The 9,059-nt window shown below is 54.3% G+C and overlaps 2 protein-coding genes across 2 annotated transcripts; one reads left to right on the forward strand and one right to left on the reverse strand.

Annotated features, from left to right (window-relative positions):
* Window positions 1-23: 23 nt before the first annotated feature.
* Window positions 24-1,176, reverse strand: NGA_2098300 (ran protein binding protein; the record flags this gene model as incomplete). The annotated part of the gene is made up of 3 exons (XM_005856234.1): window positions 24-607; window positions 805-905; window positions 1,036-1,176. Coding segments are annotated over 3 exons (826 nt in total), but the record flags the coding sequence as incomplete, so codon positions are not given.
* Window positions 1,177-1,869: 693 nt separating this feature from the next.
* On the forward strand, window positions 1,870-4,382 carry NGA_2093300 (pas pac sensor hybrid histidine kinase). Its single transcript, XM_005856231.1, has 3 exons — window positions 1,870-1,952; window positions 2,136-2,415; window positions 2,546-4,382. Exons 1-3 carry the CDS (start codon window positions 1,895-1,897, stop codon window positions 3,534-3,536), a joined length of 1,329 nt encoding a protein of 442 aa, XP_005856293.1. The 5' UTR covers window positions 1,870-1,894; the 3' UTR covers window positions 3,537-4,382.
* Window positions 4,383-9,059: the final 4,677 nt, after the last annotated feature.

A 9,059-nucleotide genomic window follows, 5' to 3' on the forward strand; every position in this document is an offset into this window, starting at 1 on the left:
ACCTCCCCCTCCATCCCTTTCTTTTTCCTCTCCCGCCGTCGCCCCCGCCCTTCCTCCTTACTCCCAGCCCAAGCCTCCTTTCCGCCCCGCTCCATTCCCGCCTGCGCCACGGCACCAGCTTCCACCTCCTCCTCCTCTTCCTCCTTCGTCTCCTTCCTTTCTTGCACACCAACGCCCTCCTGGCCCCGCATGGCTTCTGCTTGGACCCGTGCGATTGCCATCGCCCCCTCTTTCTCGGCGGCGGCCGAGGCCGTCACCGGAGAAGCCTCCGAGCGAGGGGGATCGGGCGTGGGGGGGCCGGGGGAAGAGGGGAAGGAGGGAGGGTGCGCGCTGGGGGTTTCTGGCCAGGCGCGGAAGACGTCGTTCAGAAGGTAGTAGTGCGCCTCGTTGTTCTCCTGCTGGGCCAAAAAGAAGGTCTGGACAAAGGCCGAGGGGGCGGGCGCGCTCCGGCGCCGCATGAGACCCTGAACGAGGACGAGCACGGCCCCGTCTTTGGAGGGCTGCACGTCCACGCTGCGAATGTCCACCACGGCGCCGCCCAGGTTCAAGGCTTCGATACGCGCCCGGATCTCCTCAAGCCCAACGGCAGCTTTACTGTCCTGGCCCTCTGGGGGTGTGGGAGATGACGCGTGTCGGGGCGCTTGAGTAGACGGTACCTTTGCCGGCTGGGAAAGCAGTGCGTTCCTGGAAAGTAACTCTTACTAAAAAAATCCACAACAGACTGGCATCGCGTTTGAACTAAACCTGGTCTCCGGACCCCAGCGCCCTCCCCTTCCTGACCTTGCCCCCCCGAATCCCTCCTACCTTCGGTCTCAGGGACGTGCGAGAAGCATGAATCCTCTTTGTAGAACTTGATGAGATCCTCCGCAGACTTTGACATTACAGGGTAATATGTCAAGACAAACCTGCGACAGCCAAAAAAGAAAATATCATTCAGAGTCATCGGGCGACATGGAAGGCCGCAAGTGCTGCCCCAACCACGAGTACGCTTTCAAGCGAAATGGACTCAGAGAAGAGGGCAAGGAGTGACAGTACCTGCGGCCAACTTTTTCTGGTGTGGGCTTTTTTACATAGCTGCTATTCGTCACGCATTTGCTACTACTATTCCCGCTATTTGTGTTTCGGGTCTCGGAGCTACTTTTGGTGCTCTTCGTCGAAGCCATCAAGCCGCCTGTTTGCAAGTTGCCAATTTAGTACATGGAAGTTAGAAGGCATGATCATTGTAAGCGTGGATTCAGGCATCGAAGGCGTGCCAGCGCGACCATGCGCACCCGCAGGAAGCACATTCGTATGCACAGGTGCAGCAGAAATTGGTGAGGGGGCCTAAGCCCACCTTGAAGGGTGAACGAGGAGGCGGATTCCTCCCCGCAAGATTACTGGACGAGGGCAGGCCCGGCCTACCTCTTGTCGCAAACACTATAACCAGCATAGCGAGTTGTCGACGCAGTAAGTGCCGGCATCGGCACGCGGGGATACGCTCGCGGTTCTCCGCATGGCTGGCAGGGTGGCAAGAAAAGGCAGCATGGGGTGTGGGCGAGAGCCTGTCTCCGGTGCTAGCAGGCGACAGGAACACCGTGACGGTCGCAGACATACGACGGAAAGCCTACGAAAACTTACCACCCTGCTATGTACAGCAAGTTTTACACAAATCACACGCGCATGCCTGAAAATGTGTGCTGGGCGCCTGTTTTGCCACCGACTCGGGATGTGTCTTGCGAGCTCAGGGCAGACGTTCCCCCCCTCTCGTTGCACTCTTCTATGCGGGATGCTCGCGCCTGCTCACGAGCACTATTACCCATTCTTCCAGTGCACTCCCTTACTGGTACGTGCTGGCGCCGACTCACTCACGGTAATCCATGCTTCATTTTCCGACAGAGCAGTGGGTCCAAGGGGCATGTCGGAGATTGACAGCCTGTTCAGTGCGCTCGGAGAGACGGGCGATGTGGACGCAGGTGAGAGGAGAACATGGAATCGGCAAAGCGGAGCTTCATAAGTCCTCTCCCAAAATTTGCGAGGAGTTCAGTAGCTCAGACTATGACCTAAATCTCGTAAATTTCGTCTGCAGTATCCTATTTCAGTGTCCATATTTCTCTCTTTGTCCCTGATTTCTTCGATTCTCATCCTTTCCCTTAAAGATCTGAGCATTCTGGAGGCCCTTTGTGGTCTTGAGGGCGTTGATGCCTCTGCCGCCGCTGCCGCCGCTGTTGAAGAAGAGCAATCGGACGATGATGAGGACGACTCTTTCGATGGAGAAGGGCAGCCGCGAAAAAAGCGGGCACGGCGGACGCGTACAGAACTCAATGAAATTGAAAAGCAGCGGACCCGTCGAATCAACGAGCAGATCCAGTCGTTGCGCTCTCTTCTCGAGGCTTCAGGTTTAAACACCAAAAAGGACAAGTTTTCAATCTTAAAGAAGTGCGTGACTGGGGGGAAGCAGAGACGAGATGTCAGGCAGCACGTTCTGTGTTTTCCATGAAAAAAGGTGCCTCGTTGAGAAATTTATGGTGCCCAGGGAATCTAACTGTGTTACACTACCCCACGACAGTACCACGGAATACTTAAAGAAGCTTAAACTGCTTCTAAATAAATCGCAAGCTCAAATTCAAGCGCTGGCAGCCAACCGGAGGGCAGCCGCCGCGACAGCCGCAGCAGCTAAAGCCGCAGCAGGTGCAGCGCCCACTCAGGCCTCGACGTCCATCATGCCAGTATCGCCGGGAAATGCGCTGGGAGACACGAAGTACTACGTGGAAGTAGACTCGAACGCGGGGAAAGAGAGCAGCAACGGCTCGTTGCCCTCCGGGCCAGCTCTGGGGATGATGATCCAGCGGCCCCCCATCGCCCCCGGCACCCTGGTCGAGGCGGGGTCGTGGGCGCCGAACAAGAAGAGCGCCGATTATGCGCTCATGTTCCAGAATGCCTCCATCGCCATGGCGGTCGCCAGTCTAGACGGGAAATTCGTCGACTGCAACTCGGCCTTCTCCATTATATCCGGGTATTCGAACGGAGAAGTCCTGCAGCGCTCTGTGTTTGACTTGACCCCGGCGGAGGACTGTCAGGAGCTGATGGGCATCGTGGGCAAGATGATGGAGTCGCCCGCTGAGTCCGCGAAACATTTTTGGAAGCGCTGCTGCTTCGAAAACCGCGACTGCCACTGCTTCGTCTCCATGTGGCTGGTCCGCAAGGCTTCAGGCGAGCCGGTCTTCTTCCAGTGCGCCGTCTTGCCTCTGGAAGACTACCCCATGGCCTCCAAATCCGTCACTCACGACGCCTCCTCTGTCCCCGATGACGGGAACGCTATTGCGGGACCGGCGGGGGAGGGGGAGGGCTACCTGGCATTGGAGGATCGTGTGGAAACCAGCGAGGCAAATGCCCTTTTGCAACCGCCACAGCAGCAACTCGAGCACGAGCGGCAAGAGATGCCGTGCGAGACCGAGAAACAAAGAGTCATGGAATCTGCACTGGACCCGGCGCTGGATTCTGGAAACGCTTATTTGCAGGTACGCGACGACGGCGAGACCTCTCTGGACACAAAGTAGAAGGAGGCGTTGAAGTGAAGGGGAAGAGGGCTCTGAGGCGAGGGAAGAGGACGGAGCAGAATTGCAAGAAGGAAGGACCCACTAGAGGATGAAGAGGAAAGATAGTCGGGGCACATGGTCGTGCCTCACGTTTCAAGCGCCATAAAAGGGGTCTCGCCCTCACTTTCATGTATGTATGTATAAGGAGACAAACAGGCTGCGAAAAGGCAGTACTGATGAAAAAAGGGAGATCGAGTCTTCAACGAAAGGTATGGGTGCCATGGTTTAGAGAAAATTTAACCATGTCGTGACTAAAAAGCTTGAGTGGCAGCAAGCTTCGCTGACATGAGGCCGCAAAGCCTTCCAAGGGGTCGCACCGTGAGAAAATCATCAGACGCCCAAAGCAGATTGATGAAAAACGGGGACTTAATGGAGCGAAGGGTTTCATTGAAGTTTGAATGGCATCATCGAAAGTTGAACGCTTTAATTGAAATGTAATGTGTGAAAGGAAAGACGGCGGGAAAGCTGGGCTGGCCGTGGGCGGTGACAGGGCTGAGCGAGTGCGCGAAGGGGAGCGGTCCACGGCTGCTGAATAGTGAGGTGTATGGATCAGCACGCGGGTCTTGACTTGATGATGTATTTATTTCAATCTGTACTTGAGCATGACGGAAATTACTGCAGGACTTGCAAGGCGACCGAGTTCCCCCTAGATGTGGGTTAGACGTCTGGATGCGAAGGAGGCGGGCAGTGAAGTGCGATCGCGTGGTATTTTCGCGTGCCATGAGGGGGTGAGGTGCTGCTACACACGAGGACCCGACATCGGGCGAGGCGTTGTGCAGCAACGAAAGAAAAAAACACACGCAAGAATTCCTTACATGCGCGTCTTCGATTCGACAGTCAACAAAGTGCTAATCATGCAGTAGTCAGGCGTGCTTCATTTTACTCTCCCGGAATCCCCTGCCGAAACAGTTCGCAAAGGTCGACGGTCATGGTCGGTCAGTTCATGCCGTACACTCGTGATCCCTCGACCGAAGCGGTCGGCACGGTCGCGCACCCCCCTCTGCGTTCCCGTGTTCAGGGTCACGCGCCGCTCCCTCATGCTGTAGGCGGGGAGGGCTGATCCTGCAGCCGTGGCAGCCGCCGCTGGCGGGGCTATGTTCCGGTCGGGGAGGTGTGAAAGAAGGCTTGGGTCCACAAATTTGACGCAGCGCTCGTAAAGGGGCAGGGACAGGACGCGGTGGGGAAACCCCTGGGAGACAGGGTCGTAGCCGAAGGCGCGTAGCCCGCCCCCGGCAAGTCGAGCCACGTCCTCCACTAGGGCAGGCGAGAAAAAACGTAGACTCTTGCCGATGTTTCCTTTGTCTGGGCATGCGTGTGAGCGTGGTGGAGAACGAGAGGAAGGAGGCGGGGGGACCTCGGGGTGTGTGCCCGCTGGTGTGACGGGGCTGGTGACGCTGGAATCGATCGCACCTTGGTCCTCGCCCCGGGGCCCGTCGAGCACGAGCTCCGAAAAGGATATAGGCGGGATAATCGGAGGCGATCGTATGGCAGCGGCGCTCTTGGCGATGCGGGCCATGTGGGAGCGCGAGGCCCTGATTGCCTCGCGAGGAGTGCTCTCCAGGAAGCTGACGAGGCGCACGAGCATCTCCTCGGTGTGCAGCAGCAGGTCTTCGTACCGAACCACCAGCACAGGCAACTTTTGCGTGAGCCAGTAGGCGTTAAATTTAGCCCACACCCTGGCCTCGTTGCGGGCCATGTCCTCCCAGAGCGGGGCCAACGACTCGAACACGTCGCTGGCCAGTCTCTCCTCATGTGTGTTGGTGAGTCCCATGTTGAAGTAGGAGTAGATGGCATCGAATGGGTTGCGGACCAAAAGAATGATTCGTTGGGCAGGGAACCGTCGGTAGCCGTGGCGTTCAGGCCAGTGGCTCTTCACTATCCATGCTCGTTCGTCCACCACGCCTTCGCCGCGCAAGCCTCGTTTGAGCAAGCTCCGACTCAAGACACGGTCTGGCCGCGTGTCACTGCCCGTTACAATCCCCGTCGCCTCTTCCAAGAGCGTTCGTAACATTGAGTTACCCGATCTTGGGTAGCTCAAGAGTGCAACAGTTTCTCCGCCACGCTCCCCCGGGAATAAAAAGCGCGGACGGCTCAACCCTTCCAGACCAGCAGACGGGGCTTTTTCCCCATTGAACCCATGATCATCACTGAGAATGCTGGCATTGCATGGGACGCAGACTGCTGGTGTATTTACCGACAAAGACGTACTGACTGTCCCACAATGCACAATGGTGTGCAGGACGAGGAAATGATAAGAGTGGGCAATGGCGAAGCATTTCCGATCCTGTTCATTCAGAAACCCAACCATCGTGGCGAGCAAATCTAGGTTACAATCATGCAAGGTAAGATGAAGTCCCATTTCCCTGTGAATGTTGTAATTTTTTACCTGCAGAGTGAGGTTTACTCAAGGACGAGAGAGGTCGTTTAGCATGTGGATACTTCCCCCCGCTCCTTGCCGTTATTTGAATAGGGGGTAGGAGGTTATTGCTGTCCCGTGCTTAGGCCATTGAGGTCATTTCATGTTGCGATGGAAAATGGTTGTGTGCGACGGTAGGCGAGTTGTGTTGAAAGAAACGGATTTCGGGGCTCGATAGGAGGGGAAAATTCTTGTCATGCTCCCTGGGCTTGTCTTGCTTGCTTATTCAATCTTGAGATAAATCGGGTCTCAAGAAAGCGTCATCAACGTCAGACGTTGCTTCATGTCAACTCTTGGGAAAGTAGTAAAGGTCTATATTCAAAAATGTAAATGAAACGTGACAAAAACTCTGTCGCAGGGACTCAACGTGCTTGATCTTTAGGTTTTAACATTGATACACCGTATAATAGCACCATGTAAAAGAATACCATACTTAATACCACTGTCAAAACACAGCATCTACATGACGAGACAAGAAGGATGTTCAGCACGTCATATTGCAAAGACAGCAGCCTGGACTATACTCTCTTTGTCGATTCGTTCTTTTGCGTATTCGCGACGTGGTGTGGCAATGGCAAAGCCCTTGAGCGCCTTTGGAAGTGCTCCTTCTACGGGAAAGGCCGGTCTGCTAGGGTTACAGACGCCCTATCTCGTATACGTAACCCCGCCTGTCCCGGCTAAGGGCGTGCAAGATGCTTGGTTCGAAAAAGTGAGCAATCTGTACAGACATGCGTGTATGTCATAATGCTTATTTCTCATTGCATTAACCCTCACAGATCAAGCAATGCGGCGAAGCCGGAGTTCCGGTTGTGCAAATTCGCGACAAAGAGATGCCATCTGAGGTGAGCGAGTAGGCTGAAGGGCGTTATGACTGACTGTTGACTTTTTTTTTCCTGCGTCGATACATTCCAGGCTTTAAAATCCGTAGTCGTTCGGTGCCGGGAAATCCTTGATACTGCCAGCGTCCCTTCCGGGAGCCCGAAGACCCTTCTGTTCCTCAACGGAAATCCTGAGCTTCGGGAGTACTCAGATGGGATTCACTTTCCTGAATCTTCGCTCCACTTAGTGCCCTCCATGCGCACGGATCGTAAGAGGGGGAGTGGACAGGGGCCTGTGATGGGTGCCTCCGTACACAGTGTGGTGCGTGCGAGAAAGAAGCGGGAGGGAAGGATGGAGGAGGTTGTCTCAGTAGAAAATCCCGTCCAAATACCACTTTCGATGCCTTTACCTATCTTCATATCTAGGAGGCGGCCGTAAAAGCCGCAAGCAGACGTGTCGACAACCTGCAGGTACGTGGGAGCTGGAGCACTCGCATCTCACGTCCTGGTCCGTCGCCGACTGGGCCTAGCTTATCCCTTTCGACCCAATGCCTTCAAGCAGGTGGGCACTATGTTTCCAACAGGCAGTCACCCCGAGAAGCTTGAGGTCGAAGGCCCAGCCTTGATGGCGGACGTGGACGCGGCGCTTCGACAAGCCTGCCTCCGCGAACGGGTCCATCTCTGTGGCATCGGGGGAATCACGCCACTCAATTGCGGTAATGTCCTGCGTGCGGGTGCTGACAGCGTTGCGGTCATCAGTGGGATCACCTCAATAGAAGGTAGCGTTGCGCGAACAGTGCAAGCCTTCCGGGATACGTTTGCGAGAATGGAGGAAGAAGAGCGCCGGGCTTTGAGTAATGATACGTAAAGCATAGCAATAAAAATGGATATGTGAATAAACTTAGCATGGCACGTAAAAGAGACCGGATTAATGATTTTGGAATGTGCTCCATGTCGAGCGACTGACGTAGCCCAATCAAACATCATTTTGTAGAAATGCTAGGTTCTACTCATCCTATTTGGAACAATGCTTGACTTAAACGAGCATTTGCCATCGATTAGAATTTTTCATGTGCGAGAAGTAGATTGAGAGACACAGCAATCGGCTTCCTGCTAATCATCGATGTGTACTTAATAGTCCCAAGGCTCTCTCCCGAGGAAACGAAGTAGACCCAGTGCCATGCGACCTCAAAAATCCTTTTTACATTCAGGAAAAGGGAATCAAATCATTTCGTTCTCATGGCTTTTTGTTTTTGTTTTTTTCCATTTTAAAAAAAAGTTTTTCGGAGGTAATTAGGAAATATCGTTGATCGAAAATGTCTCTTCTACGCCTTTCACTCTATCCTCCGACGTTTTAGTAATACTAGATGACACTAATCTTACAAAAGAGATACGGGGGGCTTTAAAGCGTCATAAGCTGCGCGATGCTTTCTGAGACACTACGATGAAATGGAGCGCATTTCCTCTTCCAGAGACTGACTGTTCTTACTTGATACGAAGGCCACCTCAAAAATCTATGCCTGGTGTCGAGTCATTGAAATCAAAAAGACACGCACCGGGTGGTGGAAAGTCGACAATACGACCAGACGAGTAGTAAACGTAGGCCAGACCAAGTCATTTAACCTCCCCCCTTCCACGGCCGTCGACCGCACAGACTCGGAAGTTGAGCGCTCAAGTCTCGACACAGGACGCCGAAGGGTTCAGTTTCGCAACGACAGGTCCATTTCGACAACAACAATTGTTTGTTGGATTCTTATCTTGTTAATAGGGTGCCGTGAGATACGAGAGCTTGATGGTCAGGTTTCCATTTTGAGGGCTGACTTCTTGCTTTGTGGCGTCTTGACTTCTCCCTCATGCCTTCCCCTCTACTGCATCCGCCTTTGTTATAACCACGACTAACTCATACCTATCTGATCACCATAATACTTTAGGCATCTATAGCATGGATGAAGGCCCTGAGGACGAGGCAAGGCGGACTGGCGCCGATGATAGCGCCCTGGCCACGGTTCCGGAGAGTTCCGGCACGCTGGCAATAAGCAGTGCTCCCCCAGCCCCAGGACGGACGTCGCACTTGGCCGCATCTACCATGCTTTTGACCGGTCATGCTGCAGCCGTGTATTGTCTGCAGTTCAATCCCATGGGGGACGCTTTGGCAACGGGGTCTTTTGATAAAACAATATTGCTGTGGGACGTATATGAGGTACGTCGTCGTTGTCTCCCCCCCCCCCCGCGAGTTTCCTTATCCCCTCG

Source organism: Nannochloropsis gaditana (genome assembly GCF_000240725.1).
Source record: "Nannochloropsis gaditana CCMP526 unplaced genomic scaffold scaffold018, whole genome shotgun sequence".
Lineage (NCBI taxonomy): Eukaryota > Eustigmatophyceae > Eustigmatales > Monodopsidaceae > Microchloropsis > Microchloropsis gaditana.

Excerpts from the sequence above, each read along its gene's own strand:
- NGA_2093300 (XM_005856231.1), top strand. The coding sequence starts at position 1,895 with ATGTCGGAGATTGACAGCCTGTTCAGTGCGCTCGGAGAGACGGGCGAT. Across the intron at positions 1,953-2,135 it reads GACGGGCGATGTGGACGCAG|ATCTGAGCATTCTGGAGGCC; the intron begins GTGAGAGGAGAA and ends TTTCCCTTAAAG. Across the intron at positions 2,416-2,545 it reads AAGTTTTCAATCTTAAAGAA|TACCACGGAATACTTAAAGA; the intron begins GTGCGTGACTGG and ends ACCCCACGACAG.